General features: G+C 36.1%; 1 protein-coding gene across 20 annotated transcripts in view; it reads left to right on the forward strand.

The window, feature by feature from the left end:
• The window catches only part of LOC105287946 (potassium channel subfamily T member 2), a 161,017-nt gene that overhangs the window by 99,255 nt on the left and 39,754 nt on the right, over positions 1–22,008 (forward strand). For all 20 annotated transcript variants that reach the window (XR_003407573.1, XM_026975569.1, XM_026975555.1 and 17 more), the window contains 3 exons: positions 15,380–15,459; positions 17,307–17,406; positions 18,680–18,878. Coding sequence is in view for 19 of the 20 variants with exons in the window: in XM_026975569.1 (XP_026831370.1) it covers positions 15,380–15,459; positions 17,307–17,406; positions 18,680–18,878 (379 nt within the window). In the remaining variant the exon portion in view is untranslated. The remainder of the gene's footprint in view (positions 1–15,379; positions 15,460–17,306; positions 17,407–18,679; positions 18,879–22,008) is intronic.

Below are 22,008 nucleotides of genomic sequence, written 5' to 3' on the forward strand. Positions count from 1 at the left end.
TGACAATTTTAAAATATTTCTCTAGACATAATTTCTTCTGGAAAATGGTTCCCTGAAACTTGTGCAAGTATGGACTTTTTTAAAGAAATTGTATGAATTGGTTTAGAAATTATATCGTTATGTATGCATCATATTGGGTCGTCCGGAAAGTTCGTGCCGATTTTTAATACATGGCGTTGGAACATGTCTGAATATATCAATGTTATTGAAAACATACGATTTATATACATATGCTTAAAGGTGACATTTCAACGCATCTTTAGGAAAAAAGTTGTTTCAGATAAATTGATTCGTGTCAGTTTTGTACTCTTTTGAAGATGGAAGAAAACAAAGAACATTTTAGACACTTGATGCTTTTCTATTACCGGAAAGGCAAAAATGCCTCACAAGCAACAAATTCGATATGTTCTGTTTACGGAGAAGGCGCTTTAGCTGAAAGAACCGTACGTAAGTGGTTCGCTAAGTTTAGAGCTGGTGATTTTAACCTTAAAGACCAAGAACGCTCGGGCAGACCTCTACTACTGATGATGACCAAATCAAGACACTGATCGAGAATAACCCGCGCTACACGACACGTGAATTATCAGAGATACTGAAAATATCGAAAACCACTGTCCACGATCATGTAGTGAAGCTTGGTTACGTAAGTCGCTATGATGTATGGGTTCCGCATAATTTGGCCGAAAAAATTTAATGGATCGTATTTCCATCTGCGACTCGCTGTACAAGCGCAACGCAAACGTACCATTTTTGAAGCAATTAGTGACGGGTGACGAAAAATGGATCATTTACAACAATGTAGAACGAAAAAGATCCTGGGGTAAGCGAAATGAACCAGCATTAACCACTCCGAAAGCCGGCCTTCGTCCAAAAAAAGTCATGCTCTGTGTCTGGTGGGATTGGAAAGGAATCCTATATTATGACCTCCTACCACACAACCAAATGATAAATGCAGATAAGTACTGCTCGCAACTGGACGAATTAAAGACAGCGATTCAGGAAAAACGTCCAGAATTAGCTAATAGGAAGGGCGTCGTGTTCCATCAGGACAATGCCAGACCTCATGTTTCTTTGACTACCCGACAAAAATTGTTGGAGTTTGGCTGGGATGTGCTACCTCACCCACCGTATTCACCAGACATTGCACCTTCAGACTTTCACTTATTTAGGTCTTTGCAAAATTCTCTTAGCGGCAAGAACTTCAACTCTTTGATCGACATAAAAAACCACCTGGAGGAGTTTTTCGCCGAGAAACCTAAGAAGTTCTGAGAGAATGGAATCTTCCAGTTGCGTGAAAGATGGACAAAGGTTGTGAAACAAAACGGTGCATACATAAGTCAATAAATATTTATCGACATAAAAAAATGTTGCCTTTGAATTTTCCTTCAAAATCGGCACGAACTTTCCGGACGACCCAATACATTTCATATTACGTTTTAAAAACTTCCTCTGCATTTAATGACATTATTGTAAGCATACAATATTTTATACAATACCATATAGTAATTTATATTCATAACAAGCTTTGCGAAGTTTATTTTTGTAGTTAACATAAATTGCTTTATTAACTACTTAATTACGTAAATCTCTAGAAAAAATTTCATGATGCTAAAACTATTTACGACTTTATATCTTCGTATTTATCTTCGTCCTGTAGGAGCTTTAACTTGTACTTCCACATAAAAATGTTTCTGTACGAAATCCCTTATTTGAATGTACAATGAGTTTCAAGGGAAAGGATATAATGAGTACCTGATTCTGAGATATGGAAGGGAAAGCGCGAAAGAGCTGCATGACACAATTCTTTGCAATTCACCGAATATTACATGTTTGCTGTATTGTGTGTGATAAAGTAAGAAAGGAAAAAAGATGGAGGTGGACATTCACCAAGTGCTCATTATACAGTTTTCTCGTTGCGCACAAGAGTCGTCTGGAACTCGCGCGGAGGGCTAATCGAAAACTTTTGTACTCTCTGGTACCCTCCCAGTTCTGCAGTTATATCGTGCTTTTTCCATGCGTCTTCCTCACTCTATCTTTCCCGAACGGATCTCGAGAGGGTTATAGGACTTCACGGCAACGCTCGAGATAAGAGAAAAGAAGAAAGACCTGACGCGGAGAAAAAGGTCACCAGAGAGAGAAAGAGGCAGCGGTAACTTGCACGGTGCTGCCGAATCGAATCATAGCACCCTCGGGAAATAGGTTTTGGCGGATCATACACTCAGGCTTGTCTGATCAGAAAGTGCTTGAACTACTACGACTACCGCAGACAATCGCTGTAACACAGATTCCCTCTCTCTCTCTCTCTCCCTCCTCTTTCTCTCTTTTTCTGTCTCTTTCCATCGCTCTAGCGTTCTTTGAAGCTGCATTGATAACAAATATACCGAGATTCTACAAGCGATCTTTCAAACTTGCAAATATGCACTGCTGTTTTGCATCTAAAGATAAATGCATAGCTTTCCGGAATTTCTTGAATTCAATTCGTTGAATTGAATTCAATTGTAATGTAAAACTTAAGATATCAAGTTGATCGTCTAGATAATACAATCGTATACAATAATCAATATATTAACAACAAAAAATTATCAAAAAGAAATCCGAATGCAACACAAAATATGCGGATATTTCACACGTTATTCGTCAGATGGTTGACAGCACGCAGGAGGCTTACGTGCGATGTGGAACAACCTTTTGGGTTTAGAAGTTTCTTCTTCCAGCCCTAGCCATGCGAGTGACGCGTGACGTCTAAATCCCTTCGCTCAATTACCGGCACCACCTCGGTTCGCCTCTTTTTCCCTCGTCGAACTCTCGGCCACCCACACATCTCGGTATCCTAGCCACACGGAGAAGCGAGAAGAATTTACGCCATGAAAGTCGATTTGTCAAGTTGCCCTTTGGCTGACGAACAAGCAATCGTATCACGTACTTAATGCGCGCGACTTAAGTCACGAGTACTCGCGCGAGAATTTGTATGAAGAAGAAATCCGGTTCGTGTTCCAATTTCCGTGAGATCTTAAATGGCAGACGGCGTCTGCATATCGATCAGGTCAGGAAACTTTCTTCTTCGTGTTGAAAGTGTTATTTATCGTTTACAAGAAGGTCATTTAATCATTTCGTTAAGAACTTTGCTTCTCGTATCGGTATTGTAGCCTGAAATACCTGTCTGAAATGTATTCACGCAAGAATCTCCGAAACACAATTCCATCCTGAGTTTACGCGGCTGCTCCTCGTGTACGAAGAATTATAGCGAAGGAAGCGGAAAGCCATGGATCGCGCATATATTTATCGATGTGTCTACACTGTATCCGGTTTAGACTCGGGCGTAGCGCAACAACGTCAGGGAGTTTACGAATCGATATTGTCGACCTCGAGGAAGGCATTGTCACGTTGTGCCTTCCCGTACGGTTGTTCATTTCGATCTGACCGCGTTTACGACTTTACACCTTGATACACCCTGCTGCAAAGTTTCGTATCGTCTCTCAAGAATCCGCCGCTGCCTTAATAAAGTGCACGACACGTGTTCACGCCCAGAAAGTCGATTTCGCATTTCTGTCGATCAACAACTTCGAGAACATGTTGTAATTGATTCTACACAGTCTCGTCCTGCGAGCTCTAAACTTTTTCGCAAATCTGGAAAAGCAGCAAAAGTTTATATCAATTTAGAAAACGCAAAATTTTTGTCGTTTATATTTTATACTGAGTGTCTAATAAATACGAAAAAATAGAAAAGTGTTATCGTTATGATAAAATATCAATAGTTTTATATAATTATGTCTGTAAGATATATCTTTAAAATAAGCATCAAGTATATGAGGCCCTTGTGAATTTTCACGGATATCTTATAAATCTTATAAATATCAAATGAATAAAAAAAATAGAGACATTTCAGATATTCATTTTGTTATTGCCTCTATGTAATTTTAGGACAAAGATAGAAGTAGATTGCTTTTAGGGCAAAATAATAGTCAACTATCGTAAAAATTGATCCACTGCCGCATTGACGTCGATGTCATATTACGATGTCCTTTTTTCCTCCTCTACCGAACAGAGAATGCTTCCTTTCCGATCCTTAAATGTCATTGTGAGTGCGAATGTTTTATGAACACTTTTTCAGGATCTCGTAAACCGAAATTTTACGATCCATTTGCACCACAAATATTTCAACACTGGACGATGATAATATATTTATTACGTTATCATTACAAGAAGCAAGTTTAGTAAGAAAAATTACAAGTAAAAAATACTGATTGTGAAGTTACAAATTAGTTGTATAATTGTATATTAACTTCAATTTTAATTTATCTTTTTTTATTGTCTTTTTTATTTTTTTAAAATAAATTTCCGAAAAGGAGATAGGAATAGAAGGAGAGAGATATAGAGAGAGAAAGGGAGAGAGAGAAAGAAATTGCTTCTTTGACATGGGTATGCTAGAGCAGATATTTCGGATTACTTTTTTGACAGGATTCCTACGATAATCTTTTTTAATACACGTATGTGTGATGCACAATACTATTACCTGTTGGAAGGATTCTCTTCAGAGTATTGCGGGGATTAAAATTCCGTTTCTGATAATCCGATTAACGTTCGAAAAATGCAGATGGAAAAATCTAAAAATACTGTTATAAAGTACATAATTCAAGTCACGCACACTTGACGCTAATTCTAATGATGTAAGACTGTAATTTGTTAATAACAGTATGAATCATCTTTATATTAAACAAAGTAAATTTACAATTGTGAATAGTTACGTTCACGTGAAATGAGAAGATTGCCTCTTTTTTGAAATATCTATGTACGCTGCTGTTGGATATGTTCTTCCTTCGTCTTGGAGAAGAAACTAATAGAAGCGAGTTTTATTTAATATACATAAGAGCGTTGCTTTTAACGTTTCCTCAATATAATCCATTTTAGCTACATGAAAGAGTTCACTTAACTCGAAATTTCATCCTATGGTTAACCAAGCCTTGCGAAGACTCAGCGATAAGGAAGCGCTCTGATGTCTTTCGGTGGCGACTTCCTGTGGCCTGGATTCTCCTGGATACATACAATTAGCACGGAGCTAATTTAACATTCGTGTGTCATGCCCATCCTGCCAGACCAAGGACACTCCCTCGACGTAATGCAAACCATATTACTTAATTACTGCGCCATGCGTTGTCATGGCGCTTACGCGCGAAAGCCACTCACTCTCTCTCCCTAAATTATTTATACACACGTGTCATCGAGATAACTGTATAAGATAGCTTACAGCACGCAATTCCGTGTATGCGGTTACACGCATCGGTGAATGCTCTCGAGATGCGTACGTGCACGCGGGTAATATACGCGCAGGATGTGACCGAGTCTCAACGACCTTCCTTCGCCACCCCGTGACCGCTGCGAGAGTAAGCTACGATAAAGATAAAGATTTCTCGCAAATGATTTCATTATGTAGCGCGCGTGCACGAAATATTAATTACGCTTGGGAGTCTCACGAAATGGGAGTCTCACCAACGTGACGTCCTTGCATATTAAATTTTCTTAGCTTCATTAGCGTCTCCCATAGAATGGCTTTCTTGGGATTTACTTTTTGGTGGTTTGTTCGTCCGGAGGATACCGATAATTAATTATGCCGAGCATCGGCAGAAATTAGCAAAGTTCGATCACTTGAGAAACTTGCGTGCACTAAGCAAGTGCACTCGACTCATTGCTTAATTACTGTTTTCCCGTCAATGATTAATTATTGCCGCGGTTAATTAGAAGCGGGGAACTGCAAGTTGCTCGATCGGATTCGCCATTGATTCAAAGCAAAAACGGAAGAGCGACGAAGTTTTGCTGTCGCGCGACGAACAGATGGCTTTTAGTCGTGAACACGGAATTATCGTGACCAGCCCACGGAATGAATATTGTGCTAGGGAATGAATATTACAAAACATACGCAGCGTTTCGAGCACGCTTATTTTCCACTCTCATCCCGTCTCAGTTAGGACGCATAGTTTTGTGGGCGAGAGAGTTGTTCGTCCTGCATATCGGATGGCACAATTTCGCTATTTCGTGATCCGCGAGGTTCGCATGGACGACTGTTTATCAGGATAATAGGGATAAAGAAACAAGAATTTTTTATCGCTTTATCCGCTAAGCGTGATCAAGTAAGAAGTGATTATAATCTTTAACGCGAATACTTCCTGTTCAATCGTATTTTTAACTTGAGCTATTTTCACGGATTTGTTTCGGTCAAGTTTTTGAAATGGCAAGAGTATGCGGCGAGAATAATAAGATGCAAATCTAATGACGTCATGCATGTATAATTTACTCTCGACGCATGAGTAATTATTTGTAGCTGCGTATTTAAGGTGTTTTAAATAGTTCGAATTATTCGGCACATTTCATTATAAGCGAATATCGCATTTGTCTATAGAATATCAATGACAGTCTGGAAAAATTAAATCCTGTTATGCAACGAGTTTATAACATATGCCATATTCTATTTTTACTCGCTTTCGCTTTCCATTTATTCTTTGTTTTTCTTCTTGTCTCAACTGAATCAGACAAAATGGGACATTCAGAGAATTTGAGGGGCACAATTGGACGAAGGAAGTTTTCAATCTGCGAGCACGACGCGTTGCATAATAAACTATACAGTTTCTAGAATCTAGCGCAGCTCCTTAGATATACGTAAACTATTACTTGTTTCAGTTGCTATAACTTTCAGTTCCGAGGAACACACGCACGCGTTAAGGCTGCGCTCACGTATGTGGAAACATGTTACGACATATTATGTTAATAAAGCGGTCAATGGAGTGCAAGGTTGTCGATAGGTATTTTTACTCGACGACCGGCGTCGAAGTTCTATTTGCGGCGCGAAAAGGCAGGTCGGTATATAATTATAGACGAGATATAGATTTTCTATCTCTTTCTCTCTTTCGCAGGGATGCACCCTGATTTATAAACGGACAGTCTTAGGGCGAAACCGTACACCTTGAAAGATTAACATTTCTGACCGAGCACTTTCTGAGACAGACTGTGCACATCTCCCTTCACGTCCAAGTGGATTATTTCGAACTATCGGAAAGCTCGAAAATGTCACGCAAGTTACATCCATGATATGTCGGTCCGCGCCCTAATTTTCATGAAATCGGATGCTGGGAGTGAATAGTATGTACTTTGAAAGTGGATAGTATTCTATTTCGCATTCTCAACTCCAGAGTTTTCGGAAATATGATACTATTTATCTCTGTAAAAAGAAGACGATCAGTGTTATCATTTATAAGAAAAGAGTATAGAACCAGTATCGAAACACGATTATCAATTAATTTACAATGAATTAAATTGTGAACGGAAAACTGTGTTTATTGAAAATTTAATAAGTTTGTTAATTGGGATATTGTAATTGTATATTGTAATTGGGATAAGCTGTTTAATCACTTTTTACAAAAAAGCTATTTCACTTATGAAAAAATTAATTGCATACGTACGTTTTCAATCATAAATTTAACATGAATTGTTTCTACCAGAAAAAGGTGCGTAAACTCGCGTTTTATTTAATGCCAAGTGTGATTGATAAATGAAGATTGTTTTATCACCAACAAAAAGAGTTGAATAGCAATTACAATTTTTGCGTTGTACATACTCAACGAATTTCGGTCAAACGCTGAATCCGCTTGTGTCAAATCGCTTTTAATTATCCCCCAAGGATTATTCTGAATTTTGATGGAAAACATTGTTTTAAATATTTGTAATCGATCTTTTCCATTGCGCACGAGTTTTTACTTTCTTATAGATATTGAAATCTGATGCGATAAGTAACATTTCTCCATTATTTGACAACTTTGAGTAATAAATTATTATTTATTTAAATAAAGGAAATCGTATTATATATGTTGAATAATTTTGTCATTACAAATATATCAACATATATGAACAAAATATAACATTTTTAGTTCATTATGGGATTATAATTAAAATTGATAAATAATTTTATATTTTAAATTTGCATGTTACAGATATGGAAATTACTTTTTTATACTTTATGCAGTTTCTCATAAATATTAATAAATGTTTTAGATAATGAAAATACGGTCATAAATTGAAGCTAAATTGTAAAAGGTAAACAGATATAAAAAATTATAAAAACTATACCATTAAAGTACATGACAAAATATATTAAAATATTATTATTTAAGAGTTGTCATTAAAAGATTTGATATAAAACTTTATATCTCGAAAATGCATTATTCCTTTGAGAGACAATTATGTAGGATCAGTGTTCAATCAATCAATTAGCTTACAAATAAATAATCAATTATTGACGTAACCTATTTAGCAAATATGTAATCTTGTTGTTATGTTATCGACTATGAAGACCTGTCCGTGCATAATAATTAATGACATCAAGCTGCGATATTCAGATTTTACTAAACAATAGCACCATTCTCATACAGGCATTCTCTTCCTCCAACGCTTTTCTCCATGCAGATTACGCGAAGATCCGTTTAAACATCGACACAGATTTTCCATAGAATCTTTTTATTTACTGATATGTACACATACACGTGGCGGATACGTCGTTTTTAGTGTTTCCATATAATCGATATTACCGCTAATAGGAGCGATAGCGTAAGCCATAGCGGCGAATCTGTCCGCCGCAAGTTGCATAATTCATAGCGGAAAATGCAGGAGGCAAATGCGCGTATCCGCCTGTCGAACTTTCTGCCAATATAAAGGCGTTTACAGTCATTAGGTGGCACGTAAATACGACGTTGATGTACGTTTCGTTTCGTTCGAACGCATTTTTGAAAAGAAAGTAAATTATCATGCTACGCAAAGATGATATCAACATGAAGGATTGACAACTGTTTCTTAATTAATTGAGCAAAGAGTGAAGGCGATCTTATCGGCGACATTTACACTGACGATATGCGTATTCATAATATTTATTATAGAGTGAGCCAGCTGGTGAGAGGATCGAAGTTCAGAAGTGCCTCGCGGGGCTATTTATGGCATTAAGTTACTTGTTAAGTTTGTTAGTCTGCAGTATCAATGTTGTATGAGACGTGTGGCATCACTGAGAAATCCTGAATGCGGCGAGTTTATATAACGATGAGAAATGGCTGCTTGGCTTTATAAATTGCTCGAGGTCCGATATCTTTCATCGAAGTTATGATATCCATTTTCACGCAAAGGAGAAACGATTCTTTCCTCGACTTTAGAGCTATTGCTTTAAACAGACAAAGCGAATTTGATAGAATCCTGGAACGTTTATATAATATAAATGAAGAAATGGATCCTTTCTAAGAATGAGAAGTTCCTTTCTCGATTTACTAAGAACTCCTGAATATAATATGATAAATGTGAAAAAATATAAAAAATATCAGAACTCATTTATAATAATATATAACAAACATAATATTTTATAACGATATAATAATGTTATATGATTAAAACTATAAAATTAGATGTCTTTTTTGAATGAAAAATTTTCGAAGTTCTTTGTTTACTTCAATATTTTAATATTATAGTATTATTATAGTTGCATTATAATATACCTCGCACAAATTTCGCAATTTGAGCTACATTTTTAAATTATTGTAATGTAATTATAATTTCATAATTTTTAGTTGAGTGCTATTTGAAGTAGCAGGATGACAAGCTTCCGTACAAAGATTTTACATGAATGAAAGATTCACCTAGCGGAAAAATGGTGATGCTCTGGTATCGATTAAATGTACGATTGAAAGACAGAAGCCAGGAGTGCCTGTGTGCCTCTTGTTCCTTGTTGGAAGTTTAATTAATCGGCAATAGTACTTTATTTCACATCAAATATTTTAATACTTAGTAATATTTTATTCGATTTTTATTAGATTTTTATGATATAAATGGTACAATACTTATACAAGATACAAACGCACTAATATTACAAACTTTTAATTTACAAAATTTAATATGAAATTACATAAATTAATAAATTTTCCTGAAGTTATATAATTCATAATAAATTCTTAGTTTAAAATTACTGTTAAAGTCAACTGCGAAAGTACTTAAGCGGAGGTTGTTTACGATACGTTATAAACTAATCCAATCGCATGTTGAAAGCAAACAGCAACAGTAGATCAATCTAGGAAGACCGATTTACTCCTCGTAGCCTGGATCAATTCTCTCGATGAGATGAGTTGCATCGGTTTTAACGTGCATCCGGTGGGAAACTTGATGCTGCTCGCAAATGTCAGCTCGCGACTCCCAGGACACAATTTCAATTGGAAATCGCTGACGATCGCTACGAACCACATCCCTATGCGATGTAATTAGAAAGGGCGTCGTAATGAAGCTGTCAATTATCCCGCGACGATGCAGCCCGTTGTTTCCGTTTTCTATTTGTCACCGCGTCGAAACGATGGAGAATGATTGATGTCTATTAGCATTGGCTTATATTCGCTTGTCTCAACAAGTATTTTCCCAATAAAGCGACAAAAATCTGGCTTATTTTAAACCGCTTATACACTCGACGTGATTTAAAATGGATGAGAAGTTTACGTACAATCTGTTGCTTTCTGCGCGAAGTCTCTTTTATTCTTTTTCCTTTTTCCAAATTATTTTCATTATTAAAAATTGCTAGTCCCGTTCATTCTCGTTTTATAAATAACAAGCAATATGTACTTAGTATTCTCGTGAATTAATTCTAGATTAATCTTGGCTCTGACTCGCGTCTATTAAATCTGTCATATTAGAAGATAGCGTTAGAAAACATTTTTGATTCGATTGCAAACGGAACTGCTTATCTACAAAAATTACGAGTTTGATTGCAACGGTAACGTAGGCGTTTTTTTAGTACGAATGGTTTTCGAAACAGGAATATCCGCTGCATCACGGCCCACGTTAGTTCGTCAGTGACATTACTCACGGGTCAGTAAACGTGCTCCTTGTCATGGCCGATTGCGTTAAATTGTCACGGCGACTGCAGCGATATCCGCGTACAGACCTCAAGCGACGTCGATACATTTCGCTTTGTATCACTCGCAAAACCAATGGCCGTATCCGTGGACTTCGTAGGATTTGAGGCGAATCCTTCAAACTCGACGATTTTTCACCATCGCGTTGCTCGATACGATGTTCCGTGAAATACGCTAATACGTGCCGTCAGATTTTTTAGCTGAATGATTTTAAAACGGCGTGTTCAACGCAATTTTTACGTTGACTGATAATTGATGATTGATAATTGATTGAAACGCAGCTTCGTTAAATGCATGCAACATTGTTTAATGAATCAGAAACTTCGCTTTGATGCTGAAAATGATTAGGGGTGTGATTTAGTTTTGAGGGTTTTTTTGCTCAAAAACGCATGTATTTAAATATGATAATGAATGAATACCTTAATCAAAATATTTTCCTTCGTTTTCTATCACTTTTTCCCATCTTTCTGGCAAGAGATGGATTCCATGACGATAAAATGACTCTTCTTTTGAGTTGATCCATTCGTCGACAAATTTTCGCACTTCTTCGAAATTATGAAAGTGTGTATCCTCTAAAGCGTGTTGCATCGACCGGAACAAATAATAATCGCATGGAGAATACGCGGGGTGCGGTAAGACTTCCCATTCAAGCTCTAATAGTGCTTGTTTCACTGATAACGCAACGTGAGGTCGAGCGTTGTCACGAAGAAGAATCACTTTCCGTCGTTTACTCGCAATTGGTGGTCGTTTTTGGTCCAATGCTTGCTTCAACTTGTACAATTGGTGTCGATAACGATCAGCCGTGACAGTCTCATGCGGATTTAACAGCTCATAGTACACTGTCCCACCAAATACAGAGCATTACTTTTCAACCGTGAATATTGCGTCTCGGAGTGGATGTTGATGGTTGGCCTGGATCCACCCATGATTTTCTGCATTTGGAATTATCAAAATAGATCCACTTTTCATCCCCAGTAACAATCCGAGACAAAAGACTTTTCTTTTTTTGCCTGGCGATCAACGAAATGGTTCGCAATGGCACTTTCCGATAATTGATGTGGAACCCATTTCCCTTCTTTCTGAATTTTTCCCATTTCATGTAAATGTTTGGTAACTGTTGTACGATCAACATTTAATGCTCTGGCAAGTTCTGAAGTGGATTTTGTTGGATTTTCGTCCAATAATGCTTGCAAATCTGCATTTTCAAGCTTTCTTGGTTGTCCCGAGCGTTCTTTGTCCTTCACATCAGTATCACCACTTTTAAAGCGTCTAAACCAGTATTCACACGTCTTAATTGATGGGGCAGAATTACCATAAGTTTCGACAAGAATTCTATAACCCTCAGCCGCAGTTTTCTTTTGATTAAAAAACAAAAGCAACGCATGTCGAAAATGCTGTTTCGGAAGTTGCATTTTTACGATGATATAAACACGACTGTTATTGCATCTATTGCTATAATGCTACTAAATGTCATGGATAATGTCAACACTGTAAGAAACAACAGTTATCGGAAACAGCTATTGGAACAAACTGACACTACAGCCATCTGTTGCAAAACCCTTAAAACTAAATCACACTCCTAATATAATTTTTTAGAAAGATAAAAAAATAAAAAAACGTTTTTGACAAAATTGGGATACTCAATTGAATATATCAACGAGGAATTCTTTACAGTTTTTTTCTTCTTATATTCACTTTCACACATCTCAAATTTCAAAAAAACTAATTCCATTGAAAAAGATTTTGTAAAATTGAAAAATGTAGTAACAAGAGTTTTTAGCTTTTCAGAAAAAGTATTTTTATAATATTTCTATTTTTATGTACTTTTGTTATTACAAACTTATCGGGATTCTTTTATACTTCTTCTGTTTGGAAATCTGGATGGTAAATCGAGATCTGATATAACTCTACTTGAAGGCATCGTTTCACAACGTACGTTGAATTACGATGGAATATGATTGCATCAGCAAATGTAATTATGTATGTACGTCGCTGTAATACTGTTTTATGTCAAACAAACTAGTTCTTCTGCTCTGGTCTCTACTAAATTTTAATTGTGTATTGATCACATTATTGCTCATTAATCTTTATTTATTTATTTATTTATTATTTATCTGTTTATTATATTGTTTGATTATAACAGTTCTTCCACGTAAAAGTCAACTTATTATCTGTAAATCTATAACTCCGCGTGTAATTTTGCTATTTTGCCATTTTAAACAATGTGTTTACACATTAATATAATATATGTGCGTAGGATCGTAGGACACTCCCAACATGATGAATTTACTTTATTAGGACCTTTCTTTTTAATTAATTGTGCATATCGTCAATCTCTGACATTTACTTCTTATCTTCTGTAGGCGTGCGCGTACCCCAGATAATATTAATTATATGATGAACACCTTTAATATTATTATATTATAAAAAGATGCATTTTCACCTAAAACATTACAACCTTAAATCATCAGAGTTCTACGATCGATGATAAACATAAAAAATTATTCATGTCTTGCATATAAAGGAAAATGTTTGCTCGGAGGCGTACATATGTGAAGCTCCATATGAAAGATTGTTTATCCAATAACGATAAGCCCACAAGATAACAACGCTTATTAGAATAAAAGGTTTTAGCGGGAGTTCAATGTGGACATAATGAATAAGCAAATTACAGGCTGATGCCATCAATTAATCATCTTCGCCTATACTACACACGTACGTGACTAACTCGGAGGATTATTAGAATGAATATATTTCTTTATTTATTCCTGAAAAGAGAAAAAGATCTGTAGAGAAAAGGGTCCACCAAGTTGCGTCCACTTGAATGCATACTAGAACACAAATCAAATGTTGGCTCGTCTCTCGGCTCGTCCCTCGTCGATCGGCATCGTTTGCTTCCATCAGCTTTCCGCGTACGGATACGCCGAGGACGGATAACCTAGGTCAGGCATTCGTGACGTTATGTGGGTCAAAGAACCAGTTCAACAACTGGGAGCGATCGCGTACGACAGACCGCCTGTCGACGCCGGCCCAGTGACGTCACGCGACGCTATTCTGGGCAACGCCGACGCATTCGCCGGGGCTAAAAATAAGGACTGCGACGGTTGCACGACCGAGCGTGCGGAATGACGATGGCCAATGAAATCGGCTTGCTCGTTCTGTTATAGTAGTAATAATCATAGTAACAACGGCCATTACACGTCCCTGGTTCGGTTCCTCAACCCTGACGAGATCTGATTGAGACTCATGAATGCGAAGACGCTGCGAATTTCCGCTGTAACATGAATATGATATATTAGTTTGCAACCGAAAGAAATAACAAAGAGAATCCGTTTTCATTATAATTATTTAATAATTACATTATAGATATTTAATTATTAAATCTTATATCTATATATATATAAGCCAAATCCACTCACTGACTCATCAACGTGCAGCCCGAACCACTGCACCTATCGACTTGAAATTTTAAGGGTATATTCCTACTATCACGTAGGTGCTCACTAAGGGTGGGTTTTCCGAAATTCCACCCCTAACGGGTGAGAAGGGGTAAAATGTATTTTTATTTAATTCTACACATAATATCGCGGGCGAAGCTCGCGTGACGGGGGATGCTAGTATATTATATTGATCATGTATTATACTTATCATGAATAATCTCTATATCAAGACACTTCAAGAATTGTACCGTGAAATTCAAGAAAACAAAGTTATTCTACGTCGAGATCTCGAACGTCGCAATTTATGCAATCTAACACAATTTAAAATTTCTTCATCTGAAATCGGAAACATGGATTACATTTTGTCACGATGCTCTCAATAAATATATATAACGAACAATGTGATTCTTTGGAATTGTGTTACACGTTATCGTACTGTTTGCGCTACAGTCAACGCGTGCTAATTTCCTTAATGAACTCCATAAAGATGTTCTACAACGCTTGTCGCCCGAAGGGAAACGACTCGTGGGAATATAGCATGGTATAGGCAGTATAGATAACAGTAATGAGAATTTGAGTGGCGTTATTGCGCCGCGCAATGTTTGATTAGTCATGCAAACTTAGTCTAATAATATAATGACACTGCTTGTCAATTCTCTAATCTCTAAATAGCTCTGACAAAATTTCCTACGCAGACATAAAGACGCGCGTGACAGAGATATGACGTTACCCGTCATATCTGTAAGTTTGCAAATGTATGACAGATTGCTATGGAATATTATTTCGACGCTCATTGTGTGTAAAAGCGATACCTTATACTTGATATATGCGTTACATGGCTAGTTACACGTTCGCTACAGATACATATGGAATACATAAACAGATAGATATGGAAGTTACTAGAGTTATCAAATATAATGGTTGGATACTTTGTAAAGTTCGATGACGTTGTAGTTAACACTCGAGAAGAGTTTGTGAAACCAGTTAGAGATAACATCGTCATATGTCTGTTTCCAGAGTTCGTGTTGAGTACTATGTGAACGAGAACACGTTCAAGGAGCGGCTACAACTGTACTTCATCAAGAACCAACGTTCGAGTAAGTAAAATTTCTGTTTTATTTATAAAAAACATTCTGACTTATAAATTATATAAATTAATTTGGATGAATTAATGTGAATTTTACTTAAATTCTATCTGCGCAAAAATTTCTCATGGTCATAACAGTATCAATCAAGTTTATATCTCGAAGAGTTTCAGTTTATCTCTCGTATTACGGTTGATGTAAGATTGCCGTGATACAATTGTCCCCATGATTATTGTAAAACTACTCCTGTCTGCTACTCCGTGCATGCGTTACCGTATGCGAATCTATAGTACATCTGATATTATGGATCATATCGCACGGAAAAAACCGTCGTACATCGCTGTAAACTCATATCTGCAGTTCCATCTCGCGCTGATACTAGATGCGCTTTGATATTAGACATCGTTACGTTTCGTACTGTACCGTAACACGCGAATACGTAACGATCCAGATGCATCGTCACGTTTTTTCATATTGGCTTTCTAAACATTGCGCATGATTACATATTTTGGTCAATTCTAAGATGCGCAGATACATACTTTTTCTCAGAAATGTAATAAAACGTTACATATTACATTTAGTTAGTACTTTAAAGTGCTATTTGTGTGTGTTTGAAGTAGAAAGCTAGATGTAACAGTATCCAAATCCGAAAAGATTTTCGATAAAAGCCGCGATACGTTTCTCGAGATAAATCTTAGGCTTGAATATGTTGTTGGTTCTTGCGTTGTTGTATTATTGCTAAACTCGTCGCCGCCGGAAATAGCCAAGTTGTTGTCGATGTTCTCTTCCGGCGTGCCGTAGAACGGTTCCGATTGCTTCCTTTCGGAACGACGCAGCTATTCCGGAGGCAATTTCAAGGATATCGCCGTCGTCATCCTCGCGGATATTCCGTGGTACGATTGTGTGCTCTTTCGGAGATGGCGGTTGCCGATAATAGATATTGTGTCACCACGGATTCCTCTTGCCAGCGTTGACCTTTGTGCCTGACCTGTGCATTAGGACGTCGTGAACCTAACAGGTCAACACTGCGCTACCCTTTGTAGAGTTTGTCGCGGGCAACTGGTTAAAGCGTCTCGTTAAAACTATCGGAACAGTCGATGGTCAGTCTAAGCAAGAGCCGGCCTTCAATCTGTATCTCTGTGAATCTGTAGGATATTACATAACTTGTTTAAATTAGGCTTATAATAATAAATTGTGGTTTTGTTATCCTGCTACATATAAAACGTACATATTCGAAATTAAAGCACTTTAAACCTTGTTTTGAATTTAATTATTTAAAATGAAATTTAGTTATTGAATTCTATAAATAGGCTTTTCTTATTATTAGGTCCCGGTTAGAAATAATAAAATTTATAAATATTCTATAAATTCATATAATTTAATTTTATAATATTTATAAATTTATAAATAATAAATTAAATTTAGAAATAACTACGCTCTACATATGATATGTATGGCATTCTTATTTGGGCATTTTTTGCATAAAAGAAATCTAAATCGAACTTGATTTAAAGTTATTTCTAGCCAAAAATGTTTTTAAATATCTTAATAGCGTGAAAATATTTGCACATGAAAAGCAGTTACCCTACCTTGGAAATATCCATACAAAGAACGTATCGAGGTTAATAAGAAGGTATATGGTGCTTTGTTTCTTTTCAAGAGTCATTCAAGTATAAGTTTAACATGAAGCCTATTATATATGTTATATTTTGATACCCAAAAGAGAAAATGGAAGAAAACTTGAGAACAAGCTTTTATGTAGAGATTGTGTACTTAATAAAGAAAATTTGAGGATTCTAAGAATACAAATAGAAAGGAAACATGAGCGTCACTATAAAGTAATAAATTTTGTTTTTCAGGCTTGAGGATACGAGTTGCCAATCTCTTTTTCAAGCTGCTAACATGCTTCCTGTATATATTCAGAGTTATTATCGACAACGATCCGACGTATGCAGCATGGTAAGTTATATCGGAATAAATTTTTTTAAATGTTTATAAAAATATCAATATTTTATTGGACTTTTATTTATATTCAGTTTTCCTTTTTTTATAAAAATTTAGCGAATAGAAAATAAAACATCCATTGTATGATGTACACAATTTCTGATCTTGTGTGTGTCTGTATGTACTACATATTCTTTTCTTTTTTCATTTCCTTTTCCAATTATGGATTTTCTTTATCAATAATATTGGTTTTTAGATATTTTTTCATGTTTAATTAATATCATAACAAATTTATCTTTTTATGGTAATAATTAAAATATATATGCATTAAAATTCTGTTAAGATATTAATAAAGGTATTGTCTGTTTTGTTATTTTTAACTAAGACTTGATTTATAAAACATTTAATACTGAAAATTGTTTATAACTTAAACCTACTGCTACTTTAATATTTCTTTTCAAAATAAATTAAATCTATAATATATTAATAATAGAAAACTTTAAAAATAAAAAAATATAGACATTTTGGGACAATCTGTTACAAGAATTGCCGTCAATGCTGAAAATACAAAAATTGCTTTGTTTGGTTTCTTTCCGTTTTGTCGCCAACGAGGCGATTTTCTAAAAAAGTACTTCGATAGAGAGAAACTCGTTCTAAAACGCGAGCAACGCAATATTCATGTCCGATTACGATATTACGTAATGTTTCTGTTATAGTTACAATGCAGATAAGACTGTAACAAATGCGATTCAGGTTCTTATTTACTTACATGAGATCAAGGATTTTCTCAAGAGATTTTCGTTATTCTTTCATACAAAATTTTCAAACCACTTATAATAACAGTCAGGATTATTAACATTTTATATAACTATTACATTACACAATTAAATTTTCAATAAAATTTCCGTTAAGGACCTATCGAGTTCAAGTTGATCACGGCAACTGTCACTGACTAGAACAGCAGCTTTAGTGAGAGCTCCTGTACACGATGATTCGCACATATCGACGTGGAAATTTCAATAGAAGATACGTTCCCCGATTGTACGCTTGTATAAACTTTTTTCAACATTCAATATCGCGGATGCTGAAACCTTTTTATTCTCCCCACATGACGGTGATATTTGAGTGCATCCTCTGGCGCGCGATCCAAACGACACACTCGATATCGAAAACCTATCGAACTTGTCCGACTTGCGCACGCATATATCGCGCGACAATCCATTCCTATCTATCGGTCTGCTCATCCGTCACTTACAATATGTCTCTCTCTTTCTCTATCTCTTCCCAGTTACGGTTGCTCCCCCGGCAACAAGACGGAGTTCCTCGCGTCGCAGAACTTGACGGAAGAGGAGTTCCAGGAGCATCCGACCATCAACTGGGATGCAATCCTCTGGGTCAGACGACCTCTGGAGTTGTGGGTGATCCAAGTGATCCTGGCAATAGTGTCGCTGACCGAGGCCTTGCTGCTCGCCTATCTCGGTTACAAGGTACGTCATCTTACCTTATTACAGTTTTGTTATTGGATATCTTGTCGACTGCGCACACATGTTACTTTATTGCACATTGAACATTTTCATGATTAGTAGAATTAGTAGAATTAGTTACAATTGAAATCCTCTTCATCTTCCTCTTTTCCATTCCTTCCACGAGTTGAGTTCTCATAGCAGAGCAAAAATTCGAAATATCTTTTATTTATATATATATTGGGTCATTAAGTATGAAACTTTACAAATAGAACATAAACTTTTGCATTTTTTGGCACATGGACATGATTTATTTTCAATCGAAGTATGCGCCCATGTTATCTACACACTTCTGCCATTTTAGTGGTAGTTGGTCTATGCCTCTACTATAGAAGCTAGGAGTACGGGAATCGATGAAGTCGCGGAAGGCTGTTTCGACTGCCTGTTGCGAATTGAAGAATTTTCCCACCAAGAAGTTGTCCAAATTCCGGAAGAAGTGATAGTCGGTAGGTGATAGATCTGGTGAATATGGTGGATGACGGAGAGTTTCCAATTCCAACTCCTGTAGCTTTGCCACGGTCAGTCGTGCAGTGTGCGGTCGAGCATTATCATGCAACAGGATTGGCATTGACCGATTGACCAATTTCGGTTGTTTAATAGCAAGTTGTTGCATCATTTCGTCCAGTTGCTTGCAATATACTTCAACCGTTATCGATGTACCAGGTTTCATAAAGTTGTAGTAGATAACACCTGACCTGGACCACCAAACAGTCACCATAAGCTTCTTCTGTGTAATGTTGGGTTTCGCGTGATGTCTCGGTGGTTCATCAGCGTTCAGCCACTGATGTGAGCGTTTACGATTGTCGTAGAGTATCCACTTTTCATCGCAGGTCACAATTCGATTCAAAAAGATTCATTTTTGTGACGGGAAAGCAAAGAAAGGGAAGCCTCTAGACGTTGCGCCTGCTGCGCATCGGTCAATTCGTGCGCGACCCATTTGTCCAACTTCTTTATCTTACCAATTGCAGCTAAATGAACCAATATGGTGGGTATGGAAACATTGAATATCGATGCCAATTCACGTGTACTTTGAGATGGATCGGACTCTACTATGGTTCTTAAGTGATCATTATCCACCTTCGTCTTTGGTCTTCCACGTGGCTCATTAGCGAGGCTAAAATCTCCATCTCTGAAGTTTTTGAACCAATTGCCCACCATTGCTTTAGTAGTTGAACCTTCACCAAATACAGCGTTGATATTACGAGCTGTCTCCGACACTGTGGTTCCACGGCGGAACTCATATTCATAAATCACACGAATTTTGGACTTTTCCATAGTTCTATAAAAAAGAATCCACCAATAAAACTAATGAAGATATTTGAACAAACAAATATGACATTTGAAGAGCGAACATACATCTATCACACTAACCTAACCTGATACTGACGTCTGGCGCCAAATTTGAAATAACAAATGTTAAAGATGGCGCTTTTACATTTGTAAAGTTTCATACTTAATGACCCAATAGAATTTTATTTTGGATTATATTTTATAATTTGTTTTAAGTGATCAAAAGCAATATGAAGGCAATTAATAATTAAAAGATAATTCCTTGTAAAACTATAGTGCTCTTCATAGCTTAAATAATTTTATAGTCAATTTTATTAATACAATTTTAATACAATAAAATAAATTATACTATCCTATTTTTTAGTTGATAATTTAGCTGATAAGTGTTTTATTAAAAATGTTTATTTCTATCGAATATGTATTTGTTGTATGATATTTTGCATGTACAATTATAGTATGCGCTTCGTGAAATTTGCTACGTACATTCGTCGTCCTGCAACCGCAAAAATAAATTTAAAAAGATATATGAAACAAAATTTTTTATTTTTATAAACGAATCGAAAAGCGAACGTTAATATGTGACATTCATTAATATTCGTTTAGAATATGGTTTACAGTTCAATGATTCGGTGTTTTAAATCAGTTGAATACATCATATTGAAAGGCCAACATGCAATGCTTTACGAACTATTTGCTTTCGTGATTTATTCGCCCGGAAAAGAAAGTTCTGCCAACTCTTCTCGAATTACACAGAAAATCCTGCACTTGAAACTTCAAAGAAAATTAATCAGGGAAACACAGTGATGTCTTTGATTGCTTAAATTTTTCTTAGCATATTTCTCGAATTCTATTTTCTTTTATGTTCAAAAATCCAGCGGTGAAAGCTGTTTTGCAATCACGAGTAGTGAAATAAAAAATAAAATATAGAGTCAAATAAATTTGATTGAACAATTTGAAAGAAAGTTCTATATTAAGTTGTAACATGTATTCATCCCGTCCTTTAGTGTTTTTAATAACGAATATATATTACAACCCATATTATTAAAAACACTAAAAAACAGGACGAATGTATGTTACAATCCAATTCTTGAAATCCAATTCTTTTGCAACTAGCTGTTTTATTTTTTACATTTCACTGTAATGGAGAAGATAACTCGTAAAATGTCATCTTTTTTTATATCGACGTAAAATGATCATGTGATCTTAAATCTATAGAGCGATAAGTTTCTATACGTGCACATGCGTGCACAATACACGATATAATCTGTAATGGTCTATAGCAAAGTTCGTCACGCCATTCGCTAATCGAGTATTCCGGTGATAAACGATAAAGTTATATCGGTAGCATACGATATAACGACATATTATAATCAAATGTGTCGTTATTAAACCTTATAATATAAAAATTTATCAAGGACCATACGCTATCAAGGCAACTCAATGGATCAAAATGTTTATTTACTGATGTTACAGATTGTACTTCTTCATGAAATAAAGTTCCACTGTTTCAATCGTAGTTTGCGACAAAACTTTATAATTTCTCTCGGTCGCTGTGTAACCTTAAATACAATATAAAATATTGCAGACAAATGTAAAATCAATGAAAGATATTCACAGTATATTTCTTTAGAATAAATTCCGATATTTTGTCTAAGACAATTTTGGTCAAATATATCATCATAATCTGTCTCATTCATACAAATGAGGATTTGTCAGCTTCTGAAATATTCCAATCGTCGAAGTCTCCGATAAGCGCGACATTGAAGTCTCTGGATCTCCGTTGCTATGTTACTTACTATATTAA

Source organism: Ooceraea biroi, chromosome 2, assembly GCF_003672135.1.
Source record: "Ooceraea biroi isolate clonal line C1 chromosome 2, Obir_v5.4, whole genome shotgun sequence".
Taxonomy (NCBI): Eukaryota; Metazoa; Arthropoda; class Insecta; order Hymenoptera; family Formicidae; genus Ooceraea; species Ooceraea biroi.